The sequence below is a fragment of the Excalfactoria chinensis genome, chromosome 1 (genome assembly GCF_039878825.1).
Source record: "Excalfactoria chinensis isolate bCotChi1 chromosome 1, bCotChi1.hap2, whole genome shotgun sequence".
Taxonomy (NCBI): Eukaryota; Metazoa; Chordata; class Aves; order Galliformes; family Phasianidae; genus Excalfactoria; species Excalfactoria chinensis.
The window spans coordinates 68,174,672-68,196,210 of NC_092825.1; the positions used below are offsets into that span (position 1 = coordinate 68,174,672).

Sequence of the window (21,539 nt, forward strand, 5' to 3'; positions counted from 1 at the left end):
GAGCCTGCTTGAGCCTTCTCTCAGCTTCTGCAGTGATGGTGTTTGCCGCCAGATCCGCTCAGCAGCTGTGCTGTGATGTCGGCTGACAGGCACACACGGAATGGGAAGAGGCTGCTTCAATGAAATCCCTCACCCCGCTCCCTGCAGGGGCAGCTCCCGTGGGCAGGCTGGCAGCGGGAGGCCGTGGCTTCCACTCAGTGGCCACAACTATTTTCCTCTGGTTTCAGAAGAAGAAGATTTACGGCTTCCCTGGTAATAGCAAAGCTAATCTAATTTTGAACAGAGCAGATTTTACAAAGAACACCCCCGTTGCTGTTTGACACTGTCTGTGCCATCAGCTTCTCAGATGAGCTGCATTTCATATCGCTCCTGGTATTTCACAACCATACAGTCACTCTGATTTTCTTTAGGAACGTAACAGTTTAGTACATCACCATGTTAAAACCTTTTACAGGTTAAATTGTCAGTTATCTGATAGGATTGAAAGAAGCATGGTTTTGGTTAGCATTGCCAAATCCTAATCAGTAGAGCTAATGAGTGTTTAATTACATCAAGATAATGATATAAAAGAAGAAAAAGGACAAAAACCAAACCCTAAAACAACAAACAAATCATTGCTTCCAGTCGCCTTTTATTTTTTTACTGATTACTCTTAGAGCAGTTTTGGGCTGTGCTTAATTGCAAAGAGCTGACATTTCTTGAAGGGAGTTCCTGATTCCCACAGAACGTGTTTCCCAGTGAAACCCCACGCAGCGCCACATGCCGGGATGCTGAGGGTCTTCCTGTCAGACCAAATGCAGCTGGGATTCCCAGGAAAGAATGACCGCCCTGGGCTCACGGGGACTTACAGGAAAGACAAAGTCATGCGTGAATGTAGAAGTTACACATCATAGTGTAATGTTGATGATGGCTTCTCAGATGTTACCGGCCTACCGAGCTAGAATGAAAAACCTTGGAGCTTGTTGACATTGTTTTGGTTTCCTTCTCCTTTAAGAAATGAACGGTTGGATTCACTGTTTGTTTGTATAGAGACTGGTAGAAACCTCTGTGCTTTAAAACGAAGAAAAAAAGAATATTATCCTGCAGGATTGAATGTAAACACAATTAATTTGCAATATGTTTTTGCCTTAATGGTTTAAAAAAGAATAAAGTATTTTTAAAATGAACCTGATTACTTGTGCTGAGCTTTTATTTCCAGGAAAATAATCCATGGTGGTGGTGGTGGTGTGGTTTTGAGGCAGGCAGAGCTGTTACACTCTGCTGCTGCTGGCCACTTACTGCACTTTATCCAAAGCAGTTGCCACATCTTAACTGAATCCCTTCCAATGACCATACGCGCATCAATGACTTTTAAGCACGCTGAGATAGTTCTGCTCTGACCTTCTGTACAGCTTACAATGTCTTCATGTGGCCACTCTTGGCAGCGTGTGCAGTCAGAAGCTGGGGTGTGCAGGGCGGCTGGTGGTGGTAGGCCTGCTCACAGTGGCAGCCATCACTCCTGACACAGCACCAGTGGCAGGAGTGCTCTTATAGTTAATTAACAATTCAAACAAGCTTGCCTTAATTTGATATCCAAGGCCCCGCTTCAGAAAACATTCAGCTGCCTAACTTCACACCAGGGAGTGTCCAAGAGTGGATAAAGCGAGCTTTGGTAGGAATAGATGCATTTACTGGGGGGGTTGGCAACAAATACATGTTTTTGAAAGGAAGTATTACATGTGCTTACTAAATAATACGCAAGTATTGCAAGGGTCTTTTAACGACGGAATAATATTCGAACGTTCCTAGCACAGGGACCACAGATGATGACAGAAGGGCACAGAGTAGGTTGAATTAGAGGAAAAACAGCTCCCAGTGCAGTGCAGAGGTCCTTCCCAGCACCATGTGGGTGCACCTCCCAGGCCTCCAGTATCTTACAGCCCAAAGGCACGTTTTCATTCAGATGCAAACTGCACTCAGCAGGCTTTTAAAACCTACTTTCAGGCTAAGAGTTAACATACAACCAGCTGCAAACATTGTGAAATAAAGAAAATAAAAACTTAGATAATGTTTTAGAAAGACATTTGCCTGTGTAAACATACCCTAGGATCTCCTGTTAAGTCAGGAGGGGGTGGGAGAAGGAGTTCTGTGTAACATGAAACTGAAATTTAATACCATTAATTTTAAGCAAGCTGTGCATTACTTTAGTTGAAGGAGTAACCTCTTATTACTGCAGAAAGGAATCTGAAATACTGAGTTCTAACAAGTATCTTTTTTAGGCAATTAAAGAGGTCCGTGCATTTCATGCCCAAGAGCAACTAGAGCTTGAAAAAAGCTGTAATATATCCATGATTGCTCCTCTAGTAACTGCAAGAAATTCCAGTCTCCAACAGCAGAAACCAATATGCGAGGTTAAGTAAAAACACAGTGAAAGATTCCAGGACATCATAAATTAAATAACACAAAATAACTCATTAAAATTATGTTGATTTCTTTTAACAGATACATGGCTGATTATCCTAAAAGGACTGTGTAAGTATAAAACAAATGACAGAGCCGAAAGTGTAGAGAAAAGGAGAGACGTTAACAGAGGCACTGATATTGGTATTGACATTAGAATCTTGAGTTTCGGTATTTCTGTGTCTATCTATCTATGACATTTTGTCCTACCAGTTTTATTTTGGACTTAAAAATTAAGCCTTGAGTTCCTTCCTCACTGTAATCTTACCAAACTAGCAATGGCAGGTTAACAGTTGGTACTTTTGTAGACATGTAGCAAATTAAGTCAGATAAATCTCTCAGATTTTTCCTAACACCGTAGGGAGCATCAAGAACGATGCAAAACATTAAAACAGCTTGTGGGAAATGTGGATATCGTTCCTATGCTTTAAGGCTGTTTAGTTTTTGACTACCTGCATTTGACAAGACGACAAACAGGCCCATCTGCCATTCTTCCTGCTTCCTCAGCACCTCAAGGCCATTCTGTTGGCGCTGCAATTGCTGCACCACAATGCTTGAAGCCATGGCAGTTGTAGAGAGACGTGTCGCTGTTTTCTGTAGCAGTGAGATAATGAAGGTCACTACTTTAAAAGGAGCAACATGATAGTCTTAAAAAGGAGAGAGAAGGCAGTTCAGCCAAAGAACTCTCTCTTTCTTGGTCTTTCAATATTTATGTTCTTGAATCCATTTTTTTCCTAGTCAAGCATTTTGACTGGGGCTTCCTTTTATCCATATCTTCTTGTATTTCCAGAGGAAAAGCCTGTAGGTTTTCTTTCACACAGGGAAGGCAGAACCTTTTGGTGTAGAACAGACTACATTCCTGTAAAGAAAACAGCATTAGCTGGACACACGAAATAGAAAAGCTTACATTCCCGTCACATTAAACCACATTTATACGTAGAATCTTTATTCTGAATTAAATTGTTCTTCTAGGTTAAAAAACTGCAGCAATTTTCCTTCTTCTATTCAGTAATTCTAACATCTGATTTGAGGTACTGAGTGAAAAATAAAGACTGGACTGTAACAAAAGCTAACCAAATAATAAACAATTATGTCGCTTCATCAGCTCAACACTATAGGAAACAGTTACCAATTTCCTTGCAATTGGCTTTTTCCTTCAAGAACCATTCATGGTTCTTCTGTGGATCCTGGTGTAATCACTAAATTATAAACAGGATGTAATGAGTAAGCCGAGCTGCTGTTGCTGATGGATTATTCCTGGAGAGTTAAACGCGAATGAAGACATCAGACAGATCAGAACATCTTTCTGGTGGTAACAGATTCCACGGGTTTCACCTAAACAGCAAAGTTCTATCGTTGAATCATCATTTATCTCCCCAAGGTTTCTCTCTCTGCTGGGGAGATTATTCAGCTTCCTGAACTGGCATTTGAGATTTGAAGTCTCAGAAAGCTCTTCTCGCCAGTTCCCATGAAACAGCGAAAGGGCAAACGCAAGCACAAAGAACGTAGGCCAGGAATGGTAAGCTCTGAGAATTTAGTCGGATATTTTTCCACAACTACCAGAAGACTTAATTGTCTTTGTAACTTGCATGTTTGCGTCACCCTAGGAGAATACTTGAAGTAGATTGTAATATCACAGATGTCCAGTAATCAGAATAGCTAACTAACTGAATTTAATTCAGCTGAGACGATTCAACTGAGATTCTGTCCTTTAACCAAGATTTCACCCATTAACCTCCTTAACCTTGAATAAATGCAGTTTCTGATTTAACACTAAAAACGTATTAAAGATTGAGCGAACACCCCTTCCCCAAATTACTGAAGGCAAAGTATTAAAATCTGTTGTGCTCAAAGATGTTTTCCCTGCCCTTGAAATGGAATGGCTCTGTGACCTGACACAGTTAACTTTTGATTCAGTTAAAGAGTGTTACAGGCCCTGTATTTATTTTCCACACAGTTAGCTCTAACCAGATGCTAGAATTATTGAATGGGAAGAAGCAAAATTGCTGGAATATTTTAATCTATTTGCAGTGCAGAGTTCAGACAACCGGAGGAGAAGCTTACTGAAGTGTTACTCTTTTGCCCTGCAGTGAGACTGAAGTTCATGGTTCTCCCAGCGTGCTGATCACTAAATTCCAAACAGGATTTAATAAGTAAGCTAGAGCGGTGTTACTGATGGATTATTCTTGGGGATTTAAGCATGAATAAAGACATCAGTTCAGATGGATCAGGACATCTTTCTGGTTGCTACTGCAAGGATTTTACCTAAATAGCAAAGTTTTCCGCCTTGCCACCATGGTTTGTGGCTGGCCTTTCTCTAAGAACTTGGTTTGGATACTTCTGCATTTGTGTTCTCGCTTTTGTTTCCCTTGTCACTCCCTGTCTGCACTTCAACAGTAGGTACCACTTGATTATATCAAAATCACAGTCACCTTGCCTCTATGCGATAACTTCTCTTCATCCATTGTCCTTTTCTGCACCAGCTGTCAGGCTTTTCCCACATGCAGAGCTGTGTGAGGCCCTGCCCTCTGAAAAGCCCCCTGCGTGGTCTCCACAGCCTATTGTTTTTTGTCCTTTGATACCCTTAATACACTAAGCTGCCAGTTAAAAAGGGAAGATTAGAGTTTAAGTTGGCCCTGCTATTGTTGCTCTTATTACAATATGGCACACAGCTCCCCAGGCCCTCAGGTTAACCTCATGGCTCCATAGGGATGACCAGTGCACCCCAGGATACTGCTCAGCAGTGGCAAAGGCGGGAGAGGCTTTTGCCCCACTCTGCAGATAGGAAACTCAGATGTAAAGACCAAGCTCCTTACAGATATACAGGGGCTCAACTTGCATTCTTTTAGCTGAAAGGAGTTGCCAGCTTCTGCTGATTTCCACCTATGGGGCTTATGCAAAATCATGCCTGTGAACCACGCACATCTGGTTTCCAGGTACACACACCTTTAGTCCTCAGACTCCTCTCTCAGTCATGGGATAAGGTAGCCTACCTGCTACAAATTACACTTTTGAAGTATATCCAAGCCCTTCTTTGATCACTGTCCTGACAGGCCTCCATCCTTAACTGGACAATTCTTTAATTCTTTAGCATGTTTTACCACATCCACAACCAAGTCAGGAGAGGGGGATATTCATTTAATTCAGGCAAAACTGAGCTGTCAAAGCTGACTGAGAGAGTTTATTTCTCTTCTCACATAGGTCATGTCAAAAAGTTATATAGACAGCAGCATTATTTTTAGCATGCTTATAAAGGAAGCCCCATGTAAAGGAAATGTTCTACCTAACCTTCTTCAGGACTGACCTTGCATGACTGAAAGTTGAGTGGAAAGCAGTTGTAGTGTTACGTTTATCACTTAATACCTACAATCACATCCAAGGTCACCGTTTACTCAGCTGCTGCTATAGTGAGCAATAACAGATGCAAATTGCCCCCTTTCTTCATTTCTTCTTTAAAAGTTGCTTCTTTTAAGTGTTTAAAACCTATTTTTAAGTAAGTGTTGCAATAAAAGGAAATACCTGCTTTAAACGACTAACATGGTCAGGTTACATCATTTCCTCTCCCCCTCAGTAAAAGAGAAACGGGAAAAGGGCACTCAGTCTTTCTAAAGACTTTAAAAAAATATTTTTATTATCCCACTTTTTACAGTGGTTTTTGTTTTTTTGGTTTGGTTTTGGGTGGTTTTTTTTCTTTGCATGTTTTAAGACAACCATTAGAGTCACTTCCAGTTGTACCAAATACTTATCAATGATGCGCTAAAGACTGGCTCAGTAGGGTGAGTACAATGCAAGTTGACTGTGAATTAACTTAGTGGGACCTCAGAGACGAAATCTTTAAATCTGAAGACATGAGTTTATGAACACCATATAGAACATAAATCTTGAATTTCCCTGGCACAGCAGCTGTAAAGACCCTTCAACTAACATGGGGTGTCTCAAGAAAAGCCTAAAATCTGCTTCTTAGATACAAATGCTAGTAATCTCTTTGCCAAGCCTAAGGTCAGAAAAGTCTTATTTTTAGTACATTAGTCTAGTACAATATTTTTGAATTAACAGAGAAACGTTAGCAACCTGTCACTGAAAGCTTTCCATATATTGTTCCAGCTCCTTTGCAAACGAGGACTGAGAAAATATTATTTTCTTACTTTCAATTCTTATAACATCGTGGAAACTGTATAAAGCTCAGCTGATGTACTTGGGTCAAGCAATAGCAGGAACCAGAAACAACCCAGAGAGATATTATCATAACTGGCTCTCCCCATTGCCTTGGATAAGTTTTCACCTCTCTACTATTTCTATACTTCTCTACACTTCCCTACGTGAAAGAGGAATAATATGTATTTACCTACTTTGGTGTGGGTGTTTAAAGCATTAATTATCATTTCTGCAGATCTCTTTCAATGTTACCTAAGCAGCATTGCTAAATAGATTTGGAAACCATAGCTATATGAATGATTCACTATCTGGCCTGGCCAGTTTGGCAAGTGATTTATTTTCAATAATTTATGATTATGGTTTTGCTTTGGGTGATACCATGAGGGGGATCCTGAAGACTCAGACAGCAAAAAGCAAATACCTGACATATTTACACAACAGCTAAAATAGGCAGGAATGCAAAAGGTTTTAAAAGAGGCTTGTTTGTAGCTCACTGCTAATGTCTTCTATACTGTCACACTCTAGATTAACTGAAACTGCTATTAAATCTTTCAAAAAAAAAACAAAACAAAAAACCACACCTGCATTCAGAAGAGGACAACGGCAGGGAAGAACACTGAGAGGCTGAACCTCAATATTCCTGATAGATTTAATTGCCAGACTTGAAAATATCTGCCAAATCCTTCATAAATTCAACACACTTGAATTGTGAATGCAAATAGCAAAATGAGCTCAAGTTTGCCCAAAATGTGCCTCAGTTACTAATCCTGTGCCATTACATAGGAGGGGTAAACATGACTTGTTAGGGCAAGAATCAAACTCATTACCCCTAACTATGTGGTCTGCGCTTGCCCATATGCTTGCTATTACTTCAGCTGTTTGCGTCTGAGTGAGGCAACCACCAGCCCAGACAAGGACATTCACTGTCACAAGGAAGGCCTGCTCACATGACAGCTTTACCTCCACACTGTGCACATGCACACAACTTCCTTAAGCTACTTGGCTATATAGAAACTTGAGTTCGGCACTCAGGCTTCATCCGATTCCCATACGAATCTTCAGGTCATTCCAAAAGAAAAGCAAATCTCATCTGCAAACACTGATCTGATCTTTTTGTGATTTTCTTTCACTGACATGACAGGATGGACTTCAGAACTGGTAAACAAACATAATCAGGAAAAAAGTGCTGATTTTGCACTCCTCTCAGAGCAGCGTAATACATTCAGGCTCAGCAGAAATTCCCTGCAATTCAGAATAACCCTTACACCTGTCCAAGAATCTCAGTTTTCTTTCAGCTGCTTTTCTCCAACCCTCTACATTTTGTGAGCATAACTTGACCTTTATTTTTAACTCAGGAGAATTTCCTCAGTTCCAACACAGAAATGGTCTGGCATTGGCATATTAACTGTCTCAGCTGCCCACATTATCTCACTTCCTGCTCTGAGGATGTCCTACTAGAAACATATCTGGCCACTAAACAACATGAGAAAAAAATTCCACACCTTTAGAAGTGCACGTCTTTTATTTTTTCCTTTTTGTTTGGCTGGCTGTTTTTAAACTCACATTACTAGCTACTTCTGTCAAGAATCATGTCACTGCTGCTAGCCCCTAAAAGAGCAAACAAAGGGAGGGCTGAAAAGGTTGAATTTGGAAACTGCTGAAGCTGACACTTAAGATTAAGGTGTGCTCAGATACATGCTATTAGCTGCACTCCAGATTTAAGCACATTGCTCTGAGATAAGGAATGACCACTCTGGAAGAAAGGCTGGGATTTGGCTGCTCTTAGGGCAGTGCCGTTGGGTTGAACAAATACATGCTGTAGTCCATTTAAATGATCAGGTGACATTTCCTCCTGGGTTGACTCATCCATGCACCCTGACCACTGCATGAGTTCCAAGTCTCTTTCAGCCACAAAACTGGCATGCTGAGGAAAGGAGTAGAACCTGAATTTTCTCATTCATTGTACTGCCTTAAAGAAGCACAGTACAGCCTCCAGACAGTGATAACTGTGTAATAACTTGTCTTCATTTTTGCTTTGAACTCACAGCAAACAAAGGGACCAGCCCAGCACTGAGGAGAAGTTATTAAGACAACTGTAATTTTATACCACCTTTCTGGACTGCACTCAGATTTCATAGCTTAAAGTTGGTGCTGGCTGCTATTCAAATTCATTCTTCTTTAGAGAGCTATCACAGCATTGCGTAACTCTCCTCTCTGTTTAATTTCTACGTGAGCTCTTGCAAATACAATGGTGAGCCTGCGTTGCAGATGCAAACCTAATAATCCATGGATGTTCATGTCCTCCTTATGGAAAAAAAAAAATCTACCTTTGTTATAATACAATATACTGTAAGGAGGAACCTAGAGGTCTTGAAGTAATATGTGAACTCCCCTGCATTTGCATTTGCTGAGAAATTGGAAAAGAGTATGCACTGTGTTTGTGAGGCTGGAGCGTGCTCCTCTGTAAATGGCACATTTAAAGTTGCTTATTAGCTTTATCACAGGGAAATCAACAGGAACATACAATTAACCAGCCTTAAAAATAAGATGTTTGGATTTTTGATGCGTGGTCCTTCTCTAATAGACCAGCAGAACTGGAACAAAAATAAATGACTGAAGAAGTTTGTTTTGTTTGTTACTTACAGCACCAACACACACAGTTCTTCTACACAAATTGCACAGAGACCCAAGGATGAGGAATTTTTCTTTGTCAGGGGTGAAAGGGTCCTTCATGACATAACTGTCTTCCAAAATCCTGTAAGAGAATAATTTCACACTTTTAAAGGTAAATCTCACAGTATGGGAAGAGTTCAAACAGGGAAATTGGGGAGGCTGAAAGGGTGGCAGTCTTTCCTCCTGGTGTTACATAAGGCAGTGTAGCAGCTACGCAGCTCCCTTCTTCAAAACCAGTACTGTCTATACTCTTTCTGTCAACAGTACTCCACTATCTAGCTTTCAAGATCGGGGCAATTGGTGATAAACCCAACACTGTCTTATTAGGCATTGTTTTAGTGCTTTGCTTTCAAGTATTTCTTATGGTCTGCTTTCATGACAGGCACTCCTTCACACGGCCAGTTTTAGTACTTTCTCAAGTTATTACCTAAACTGCACAACTTTAAGTAGGATTTCTCTTCCAAAGCTGAGTACACTGAGTATAAAATGAGATTTTACTGCTCTTAGTTATGTCTGTGCTGTAGAGCTATGGTTCTCAACACTTGCAAGCAGGAGCTGCTAGCACAAAGCATTACAATGATCCAATATATTCTTCCTTAGTGTCAGAGACTGCACTGTTTGCTTCAGGGTAACATTTATTAATAATCTGCATTTATTAATAAATTGGCAGCCTGCTTGGGAAAGATAAAGCCTTATTCTTTCTGGGAGCTCTAGGCAAAACAATGCAGAAGTCAGTTTGGTGTCTGTCTGCACCCTGCAAGGCAGGCTTATTTCTGCATATAATCAATCTCGACTTCTGTAGTAATATGGATTAAAATACATATTTAAAATGTACTGTTAACTCATACTATCAAATGTTAATTGCCTGCATAGAGAAACATCTATGCACATGAGCATCTGTAGGTGCACTCCTTTTTCCCGCCACTCATACAAAAAGTAGTGTGGCTTAAGCCTTTCACTGTTCCATTGTTAGCAAGAAGCAGGCATCTTTACATGGCAGATCAACTCCTTAACAAGTCTTCCAGTGCATAAACACAGGATTATCTTTGCAAAGCTTCCTTTGCAAGATTTTCAGGCTTGATGTAGTCATTGTCATAGCATAGAGTCTATGCCATTGTACAAGCCTTCATGTTTGGCACTGCATTTAGGACTAGTGAGTAGATAAGAAAATAAATCAGTACAGACAGTACATAAAGCTATGTCTTTTCTGCACATACAGAAGTGTTATGCTGCATCATTATTCTTTTGCTGTTTGAATCTCAACAATTTAGTTGAAGTCTAGATGTTAAAACCAAGCTTGGATAACCAAGCTTAAGTTAAGCTGGATAACCAAGCTTAAGATTGGTTAAGATTTACATTCAGCTTTAATCCAGACTCTTTACGAAAGTACCTGATCAAAGGAGGTCCATCTTTCTTCTGAGTGGACAAAGGGAAAATCAGTAGCACTGTGGGATTTGGAATGATAAAAATACAGCTGTCTAAGGATAACAAATCTAATCTCAGGCAAAGTAATTGGTGATCAACAGCTGCTTCCACTTTATAAGAAACCGAGCAGTCTTAGAAGGGTGAAACACCAAGTATACACCTGATTGCCAGTTTGTTCCTGAAATATGTTTGCCTGATGGATTTGTTGACCAGGAGGGCCTCAAAAGAACTGCTCACACACTTAAAGCTAAGTGCATTGTTTTGTGGTGAATATTCTGTCTGCAGACAAAGCATTAACTGCATTGTTTCTGGTCAAACTATCCCTGCTTGGCAGAGATAGAAAAGGCTTAAATCTTCTAAGAAGTAAATACGTGCTAAATTGCCACACATTTTAAAGTATGCCCATGGATTGTCTAGTACCAAAAAGCACTGCTGTTCAAAACTCCACGTGTCAAACAGCTCTTAAACTGTGTATTTACCATACCTATGAGATTCCTCCTGTGTTTACATGTTGCTCAGCTGACACAGCTGTGAGGCACAGACTATTCCCAGAAAGGCTGTGCTGACAGTCAACAGTATTCTAGTAAGAAAATTATGATACAGGTAAATTGTAGGGTGGCCACTAAGTTAGGAAATATGCAAAATACAAGTCTGTCCACAGCACTGAAGCAGGATAGGAAAGCTGGTTTTTGCTTTCAGTATCAACACTGACACTTAAAAAAAGTTTCTTTCTTATGGAAAAAGAAAGTCACTGAGTACCAAACCTTAGATTCAGGGTCAATATGGCATATTTCTGGGTTAAATAGCACACGCTATTCTGCAGCACAAGGTTTCCAATGCCTAGAGCATAAATGAAGTCTGTAAAACATGAAAGGCTATACTTACACAATAGAGTGTGTGTTCGGTGGCTTCTGCCCATAGTATGTGTATGGAGCTGTTAAGCTGCACAGCTGACACTTGAACTCTCCTGTAGGCTCAGGTTTTTTGGGAGGATCCATCTTTAACCTATTAACAAGATAAGCAAAAATATTTGAGCTCCAAAATGCAGTTATGGGAGCACGCCTGAAAGAAGATGTGACACAAACAGCATTGCAAACTAAATTCCAATGAAAAATTGGCTATTGCAAATCCTAGCTAGTAAACATTTTTTCCCAAACCAAGTTGTTTTCCCACGTCCCAGTTAAGTTTCCAGATTTCTTAGACAGAAGTCTAGAAATAAAAACTTGCCTATTGGAGCCTGATCCATGAAAGAATTCAGGTAGCAATGCACATGACTGTGATCTGGAAAATCTAAGTCCTATGCTCCCTTAGTGCCTCTCAGGCCACAACTTTCCATTGGCTGTGCAGAATCCCAGTCCAGTTCTGCAATGCTCATCTCTTCCCACCAGCTACAAATGGAGCTTGTGAAAAGGCTTGGGAACCTGCTGATGAGGCAGGTAGGAGAAAGGTGGGTGCTGCAAAGATTAACTGTTGTCTTTTTCCTTGCATCTGGTGCACCTCCTCGTAGTTTTGGGAGCTTAACACTGACTCCCTGTTCTTATCTGGCTCCCTATGGAAACAAGGTTCATGTAGTCACACCTTGTACAGTGAGAGTGTTGGCCCATTCAAACCACACAGGACAGAGGAGCAGGTCCCCTCAAAAACGTTTATGTTCTATACCTTTTAAGAAAACTGGCAGAAGAGGGAAGGGAGACTGTTTTATCTTTACTCAGAATGCCTGTATAGTTCTATAAATCAGAACATGCATACAGGAAAGCTATTGTCCCTCTTTCTGAAAGGCGTCAGTCACCCACTACAAAGATGTTGCTATCAACTACAAGGTGGAAAATGAAACATGGTGTGCTCCATCAGCTCTGGTGCTTACAATAATATCCATGGCCATGGATTTCCATTTGGGAGCTTATCCTACACTGATATCACTTCATTTGAGAGCCACACACTGCAGTTTTCAAAAAGCACAGTGCTGCAAGTATTCTTCCAGGACTGATTCTTACGTGTAGGCATGATCAGATCAAACACAGCTAACAATGTGCGTGCTCAAAACTTGCCCGAGTCTATGAATGTAATCTAATCACTTGTTTACAGTTCAAGAATCCTTGCTCACCTGCACCATTTTCCTGAATGGACACTTTCACTCTGCACCTGGCAAGACAACTTGAACTTTTAATTAAAGTCTTCCCACTTTGTATGGTATACAGTTTTCAGCTGTAAACCTGTCAGCTTTTTTAAGTGAACTGGAGCTGGCATCAAGTAGTTTAGAAAGTAGACACCAGGAACTCAGATTTGGACAGTATCTCAGCCATCATCCAGCTCCCTTCTGCCAAAGGATAGCATCCCCCCTTCTCTTAGCTTTCCATGTGCGTGCTTCCCCTGCAGAGCTGATTCAATTCACTAAAGGTGTGTCTCTATTTCAGCCCAGTACAGGGGCATGCTTTGGGAACTAATTGTATGACTGTCCCCAATTGGTCTGCATCATGGAGCAGTCTGAAAGCCCATAAACCAGGCAGTTTCAGATAAAGCTCAAGTGAAAGATGTTCCAGAAGCATACCTAATATGCTCCAACCTGAATGTCCAACTAAAGGGCATTTGGTCTACAGGATAGGACTACACAGAGTTAGAAGCACCCTGATGCATACAGAGTGGGTATCCAGTACCTGGCATCAAACACATGGGTTCATGGCCTTGCTCTTACAGCATCACACTATTTACTACTAGCTACTAATGTAGTCAAAAGGAAAATAACTACAAAATAACTACTTTTTTTTTTTTTTTTTTTTTTTTTTTTTTTTTTCCTGTTGCTTTTGTGAACTAAATTGGCTTGCAGAGGAATCCAACAACTGCTAACAGCAGTAGATGGCAAGAAGCAAAACCGCAGTGCCAGAAAGGGAGGGCTGAGATAAGGGACATGTATTTTCCCTTTTCAGTGACAGTAAGTTGCTATTTCTGCTCACCCTGTGTGGTGAAACTGAATCCTTAGAGACATATGCTACTAAGGTGATTTGAGGGCAAGGTGAAGTAGAGCTGTGACTACTTGTCATCTAATATTCCAGAAGAACAGGGAGCCCCAAGATCCTCAAATGTTACAAGGCCTCATTGACAGCCATTCAGTCCATAAATTCCTTCTCTGTTAAACTGTGAAATTTAACTTCAGGATTAGTTACCCTTACCTTTTAATTCCTTCAACCACCACCATTTCCACAGCCATTCCTGGCATTTCAGTGGTACGAGTTCTTCACATGTAACACAAATGAGTCTGGGTACTGATTTAATAAGTAAATCCAACTCTTAAATACCTTAGGCAACTACATTTTCTGGAAAGTGATGTAAACCTTGGATATTATGTATTTTACCTTGCCCACAGGGATGTGGAGGAAATTTAATTAACTGAAATGCTTTCAGATTTTCCAGTTAGATATAAAGCACGTATGCGGTATATATTTCTCCCTGAGTATTAAAATTAGGATTCTTCAAACTATACACAAACTGAAATAAGAAGTCTGCTTTCTGAATCTTGCATTTTAGGTTTAACATATAAGTAAGTCCCCCAAACATACCTAAAGTTACCTTTGTGTCAGCAGCCAATAGCAATAACAAGACACTCATCTGCCTGAATGAAATTCAGTCTAGAACACCGTGTGCAATTTTTGGTTACCTTCTTTTTTACACATGGGAAATAATTAACCCCATAGGGTAAGGAAAGTCACTTGAATTAAAACAGACAACATGTTCACAGTGATCCTTTCATTAAAATAAAGCAAAACACCAATTAAAAAAAAATAACAACAACAACATAAAAGAAAGATATTTATGGCAGTGGGGATCGCAGACTTTGGAATGAATGTGCCCTTATTCCAAGTCAGAAGAACAGCCAGGCTTCAGAGATGAAGTGTGTTGGATACAGGGACACCAGCTCTCTTATAAACCTCTGGCATGTAGAACAGAATCTGTTCAGTGACTACCACTGGGAAGGAATGATATCTACGTACAAACAGATTTTTGGCTATGCCAGTTGAAAAGCATATGACACTGCCTGCAAGGCACAGGTGAACTCACAATGCTTTCCATTTTAGTCCAGGCTTATACGTCACTAGTATCAGCTGTACCAAGTTTTACTTCATTGGAAATAGCATTTGTTCCAAGAGCTGGTCTACACAGCAGCACTTAGGAAAGTTAAGGTTACTAACTGGCAGTGCAAAGTATGTGTGAACACATACAGATTTCAGGACCAATGCTCCAATTGTAAGTAAAGTTTGTTACATAACAAAGCAAGGTTGACACATTTCTGCAAAAATAAATAAATAATAATAAAAAAAATAAATAAAATTAAGTGTAATAAACTTTTAGTTTATGCATGTGCTTCACACCTTCAGTCTAAACCACCAAGCACACACATTCCACTCTCACACAAAGCTTCTAGTACTTCCAAGAAGCTCATCTGCAATTAAAGAACCTTATTTTTATCTCAGATAACAAATGCACAGAAGCATTTCTGGGACAGACAGACAACGACAGTCTACATACACAATCTTAATAGGATGCCCAATACGACAACTATGACAAAGTATCTGCCTCTCCTCCAAGCAGGTGTACAAAGTAAGAGTGAGGATTAGTTCCTCTCCAGCATACCCACTACAGGATGAAGGATCTCTTGAGGAAATAAAAGCCAAAGAGATTAATCCTTTTATCACCATGACAGGCAAATCTGCCACCTCGATGGACTCAAGTCATCAGCAGCGCTAACACTGGGTATTTCTCCTTTCTCTGGGATTTTTTAAGCAGCAGGTCCAATTTACATGCCAAACGTCTGGATGGGATGTAATGAAGAAATGTTTAAGAACAGCTTGTTTAGAACTGGATTCTGCATTTGTCATCTTGGCTGTAAGCCCCAAGGCACTTTTAACACATACTTACTTTAAGCACATGCATAGCTCTTCTGAAAAGAGCAATTCTGCTGCCCACACGTTTGATTATGAAGCAAAACACTGAACGAGCATGCTCAGCAGAAACCTGCCAAGTCAAGCCCAAAACGCTGCAGGACATATGTGAGGTTGGCCCACGTGTCACGGCGAAAGTCAATGCACAGACTCGAATGCCATGCTGAAGAAATGATCGCAGCAAAAGAAAGGAGCAAGTTATATAGCACTGTTCTAAAGGTGGTTCTCCATGCCGTGACTGATACATGATACAGATGGAGGAAATGGCTTTCAGTGCAATTCTCTGGGGACTCCTAAAAACTTCAGGGCAGTTCTGCTTGGAGCATTCTGCTAACAGATCTGGAAGGCAAGCCAGAAATAATAAATCACCACTAAACTGTAAGGGTCAGTTGCAAAGCAGTGACACAGATAAGTAATCTGATTTTCTCTGCTTGGAACCTTGTTAGACAAAGTCTTTACAATGTACAGGTTAAAGCCCCTTTTGATATTACACAAGACTCATGTATTTCTAAACGACTAGTAAACTAAAGAAACTATAAAAGAAACAAACTGCTTACAAATAGACGTAGACTTTCATTTGAAAAAGCGTCAGATAAAACCAACACTGACACACCTTTAATCCTCTCCCATTAAACCCATTCTTTCTCCTGCCAAGATTTTCCTGCTGTATCCAATGATCATGATGATCTATTAAAATATTCACAGCTTGATTCTCTATGGAAAGGAGTGCTCTCTATTGAAAGGCTAGGAGCCACTGGATACATAGCCTAGTAAACACCAAGTTATTCTACTGTGTTTGGTGCGGTACAAATTTAAACACTCTTCAACATCAGGAATGTACTCATCTCTTTCAGAAAAAGAATCTACTGCCTCACTGCCCAGCAAGTAGATAAAATAGCAGAACCTTCTTCCTGCTTACTAATCCCCAGGTGAACAGCTCTCTCTCCCTCCAGTTTCTTTATGCTACCGCCCTGAAGGCACACTTAGGTCGCTTGCTGGCTGATCTTTCTTTGAGCTAACTTACCCTGGATTCACTGAATAATAAGTCTAGACATGCAGTTTAGCCAAGTGTGGCCATTTGCAACTTTTACCTTTATTATTTCTCACAAAGATCACTTGACTGAATTAAACTTGACTTGTTGCAGCAACTTCTCTCTTCAGCTGGGTGCTGGTATTGCTCTCTCTGCTCAGAAGGAACTAAGATCACAGCAGGACACAGGCTTCCCTCAAGGTAGAGGTCAGATAGCAGGCCCCAAGTCCAGCTTTTTAATGACAACTAGTGACACTCCCCATGGCAGCAGGACAAACAGCCCTGCCAGTGGTTATCCCATGGGGCCAGCCCTGGAAAGTGGATACAGAAGGGAAAGTGAGCGTGTTTTGTGAGCACCTGGAGGGAAACATTTAAATAGAGCATGCCAGATGACGGAGCAGAATAATATCGACTTTTTAAAACTAAAAAACTTTCTAATGTAAAAAGGTTTTAGGAGCACAAGATGAATCTCAAAAAGGCACCGGTAAATATGGGAGAGAAACAAACAAACCCAGCACCCTAGTCCAACCACTCTTTACTTGAATATGGCAGCCAGCCAGCTCTGAATTACACAGCACTTCTCAGTAAAGAATTTCAAATTAGGTGAGAATTTAACAGCTTCACGCAAGAATGGCGCAACAGGGCGCTGATTAACAGGCACACACTATTGCCCCCCAGTGGAAACGTCGGAGCAGCACAGCTCCGGCTGTAGCGTTTATTGGTAGCTGCTGGGGATTTCTGGTTCAGCAGCTCAGCTGCTAGGAGGGCCTTAGTTGTAAAAGGCCAGCAAGAAGAGTGAATTACTGCATACGACAAAAGCAAGTTGCCCACGTACGCACGGTAGAGGCCACTTCCATGTCTGTTTGGAGAAGCACAGTGAGTGCTGGATCTCTGTTGTGACAGAACAGTGCCGACACAGGGAGCAGCAGTATCACTGGATCTTTCTTTCCACCCATCCGAAAATTAATATATGATATTTTCTGGGTTGTTTCTTTTTTGTGATTTTTTCCCCCCCTTCATCTCCCTCATTACTTTTCTTCTGCTCTTCCAACAGGCCTTTCTAGGCAGAGCACAATGCTTATCACATTGTGATTATTACCCATCCTAACGATTCTAAAGGAAAAATGGCCCATAAGTTGAAAGAATGCAAATCTGTTGTTCTTCTTGCAGCAGTTATAAGGACTTGGGGAAGAGCAGCTAACACAGGAGACCAACCAAGTGAACCCACTGAATGGAACATCAGTTCCGGATTACAGCTATTCCTTGCAAGAAAGGCAAAACAGATCTGAGGTTTAATTTCAGTAGATCTCCCTGCTGGTATAGGCACAATAAGGCATGCTATGGCCATATTCTGCCCCATCCTGAACTGACTTTGTCTTCCCTCCAAACTACAGCTCCCCGTTACAGCTTTGTTAGATTTATAACCATGGTGCTGAAGGTGAAGATAGTAAGACTATTAATATGTAAGCTATTATCCTTCCCTTTAGCTGTCCTTTAAGAAAAGTTATGATGGACCACACGTACCAGTCAAAGTATCAGCATGGTTAAGTACAACTTAAACTTAGCATGACACTGTTCAACAGCATAAAAATAGGAACACCAAGATTTTGTGGAAATACGGGAGGAGGGGAACAGCGTATCAGAGAATAAGACACCGCAACTTGACATAATCCTTAAAGAAATAAATATAGCTTCAGTGATTTATCTCTCTAGAGGAAGCAAAGTTGGTACTGATAGAAATACCCTCTGCTATGTGGGTTGCATGTTACAACGTCCTTGCTGTGAGAGGCAGTGCTTGTTTTTCCCTGAGATCAGCAAAATGTTAAGCATTAAGCAACTTGGGGAAGAGAATTCTTTCCAATAAATGTGACTGATGGTCTCAGTTCGTTAAAGCTGAGCTCAAGGTGAGGACTGCATCATCTGGTTAATGGAGTTAAGCAGTCCCTTTAAAAACAAAACACAAAACTGATGAGGTGTGGTGGCATAGGGTACATATCATCAGCTTTGAGAAAGCCCAAGAACACAGAACAAAGTGCTGTACCTACTACATGCATAACACTCTAATGCATATAGCCCCACAGACCTTCCTGCAGGCACATCCATATCCCTGAAAGATGCATTCCTGAGATTTCACTGTCCCAACTGTTGCGATCAATGAGCATCAGCCACCAAAGTGAGAGATATCCCTAGCATCTTTGATAAAGGATAGAAGCCCACTCTCAAATCCCTATCTGTTCAGCAAGAGAAACTGGGACTAAGATCCCACTTAGATCAAGTATGAGAACATGGGCTGCAAGGTGGAGCTAACCAAGTAGCAGAATAGATGGGGTATACTCAGAAATTCAATATGCCCTTTGTTTGTGTTTTAAGAGTGCAATGGATATAGCTAGAGATGGCACTTTAAAATGTTTTGACATTTATTACAAATTTAAATGCACATCTCCTTTTTAGACATACATATACACAAGTAAGCAGTGTTAATCAGAAATAACTTTACTTAGCAGTAAGAAAGTTATGACAAAATAAATAAGCAGGTAGGAGAAGACAACTTTTGGAGACAGTGTGGTTCATGTGTCAGCTGGTCCTTAAAATGAAAAAACAGGTTAAAAGGGGTTCTCTTCACCAGGCACTGAGAAGAACACTACAAAACACTCAGTGGCCCCCTCTCTTTTATTCTGGCCTAAAGGAAACATAAGTAATAATAACTCAAAAAAATAAGGAATAAAAATCCCAAGCCATCACAAGATTTGTACGCTTTATGGCACTTTCGGTTCAGTGACTTTTTTTGGCAGTAAAAGCTCTGTTTCAGCAGGAGGAAAAAAAAGAAAAGAAAAAAAAAAGGGCAGTGCAAAAGTAATGTACAAGCTAGAAAGTTCAGCGACTCAACAAGCCCAGGGAGAAAATTCCCATCATCAAGTTGGATTAATAACTACATGATGTGCAGATTAGAATTGTCAGGGACTCCACTACAGTTCCTCAATATATGAGTATTCTGTGTTTGTAGAGCTGTCCTTCCTCTACTTGAAGCAACATGCAAAGTGATGCTTCTGTTGTAACACATACTTTGTCTGGCAAAGTTCTCCAGTTATTTGGAAAACAAAGGCATGAGAAAAGAAATTACACAGAAACTCAGAGCACAAAGGATTGAATTTTGTCTATGTAAAATATACTGTTTCAGTCATAAGGGTATAGTTAACATAATACCCTCATACATGACTAGTTTGTCAAAAGGGGTTCGTATCAGTACAACTTGTATTCCACACCGATTAAGAGAAAGAAATCAACTTGAGGTGTCTTTGCACTGCCACACTTCTCCTGGTCCCTCCAAGTTGGTACACTGGTAAAATGAGAGCAGAGGGAAAATCCTGGTGGAAAAAAACTCCACAACACACAGACCTGTGAGCTCCAGGATAGTAACTGCCAGGGCACAGGTCCAGCTCTTTGATTCACAGATGCACAGAGATGGAAGACACCTCAAGACATTATCTGGTCCATTACACCAAAGACACAACTGTTTCGATGGCATCTGTACTGTTTGATGTACCTGGAGATGCTCCTACCTGCTCAAGTGCCTTGGAGATGACCAATCTCTCTCCTACTGCAGAGAGGCCGTTTCTTATGTTACTGACACATGGAGACTGGGGGTTCTCAGAGCAAATTCAGGAGGAAACTGTGGAACTGCCTGTGAAATTTCTTGCAAACTGCCCGTTTCCTTCTCATTCTCAAAGAGGAGTTGGGTGCCTGGTTGTCTCCACATCTCTGCTGTTCTCTCAGTACAAAGCCACGATCCCAAAGAACACCTGGCTTAAGTGCAACCTCATACTGGAAACACCCAGGCTTCACGGGACACATAAAGGTTTCCTCCGGGCTCCTTACAGCTCCTCTTCTGCGCACATCCACAAGCATCACTGCACGCTGCCCTCGCACTGCCATTCACTGCTGCTGGAATCCTTTCCAGGACCGCATCCCACAGCGGCAGCCTCAACCGAGGAAAAGCAACCCGTGGCCGCTACGTTCTAACAGACAAGAAAAGAGTTTACACGAAGATCCCCCCGCAGAACAGGACGGAGCCGTGACCGCAGCCCCGCGCCGCGCAGCAGGCCGCACTCCGGGCCGGCCCGTCCGCACCCCGTCTCGCTGTCAGCCGTGCACTGTGGCGGCACACGCCCCGCTGCTAGCGCCCCTCCGTCCCACCTGGGCTCGGGGCCCCGTCCTGCCGCCGCCATCTACGCTCCGCCGCAGCGCCCCGCTCTTCAAGACGGGATCCCAAGGTCCTCGATCGCGGCCTGCAGATCCCGGCCGGCAGGGAGAAAAGGAGCGGCGTTTTACAGACCACAGGCACGCTGCTGCCACACACGCCGCTTTGCTACCATTAAAAGCTGTCAGCCATCGCTGCCCGGCGGAACTCTTCGCGCCGCTTCCGCCTCGACTGAGAGACGTCGTAACGCGGGGACGTGCCCCGCCCTCATTAAAGGGGCAGCGCCTTATTAACCTAAGGCCTTGAAACCAGTACTGGTGACAATTACAAATGTAACAAATGATACAGTATAGTTTGCTCTGTTGCACCTGATTCGGTATAAATGATGTTAATGTATCCGGGAAAATACGGCACTGGAACAGGCTGCCCAGGGGGGTTGTGGAGTCTCCTTCTCTGGAGATGTTCAAGACCCGCCTGGACGCCTACCTGTGTGACGTGGTGTAGGGAACCTGCTTTGGGCAGGGGGGTTGGACTCGATGATCTCTGGAGGTCCCTTCCAACCCCTACAATTCTGTGTTTCTGTGGTGTGAAAGGCTGTCCCTCTCATCTACACAAGGCTCTGGAAGAGAAATCTGGAAGAGAAAAAGACATCTGAAATCAGTTGCAGCTGCTAAGCTGGATGTTG

General features: G+C 41.7%; 1 protein-coding gene across 4 annotated transcripts; it reads right to left on the minus strand.

Moving 5' to 3' along the window:
- Positions 1-50: 50 nt before the first annotated feature.
- On the minus strand, positions 51-21,087 carry CDPF1 (cysteine rich DPF motif domain containing 1). Of its 4 annotated transcripts, XM_072326758.1 has the most exons (5): positions 20,851-21,064; positions 20,217-20,672; positions 11,578-11,697; positions 9,238-9,349; positions 51-3,298 (listed from the first exon to the last, which is right to left on the minus strand). In XM_072326758.1, the coding sequence occupies exons 3-5, from the start codon at positions 11,688-11,690 to the stop codon at positions 3,149-3,151; spliced, it is 375 nt and encodes a 124-aa protein (XP_072182859.1). In that variant the 5' UTR covers positions 11,691-11,697; positions 20,217-20,672; positions 20,851-21,064; the 3' UTR covers positions 51-3,148. The 4 variants fall into 4 exon arrangements, with proteins under 4 accessions (XP_072182859.1, XP_072182857.1, XP_072182858.1 ...); XM_072326756.1 differs by lacking the exon at positions 20,217-20,672 and having other exon boundaries at positions 20,851-21,087; XM_072326757.1 differs by having other exon boundaries at positions 20,217-21,064.
- Positions 21,088-21,539: the final 452 nt, after the last annotated feature.

Excerpts from the sequence above, each read along its gene's own strand:
- CDPF1 (XM_072326756.1), bottom strand. The coding sequence starts at position 20,882 with ATGGCGGCGGCAGGACGGGGCCCCGAGCCCAG. Across the intron at positions 11,698-20,850 it reads GGACGGGGCCCCGAGCCCAG|GTTAAAGATGGATCCTCCCA; the intron begins GTGGGACGGAGG and ends TCTTGTTAATAG. Across the intron at positions 3,299-9,237 it reads GAACTGTGTGTGTTGGTGCT|GAATGTAGTCTGTTCTACAC; the intron begins GTAAGTAACAAA and ends TTTTCTTTACAG.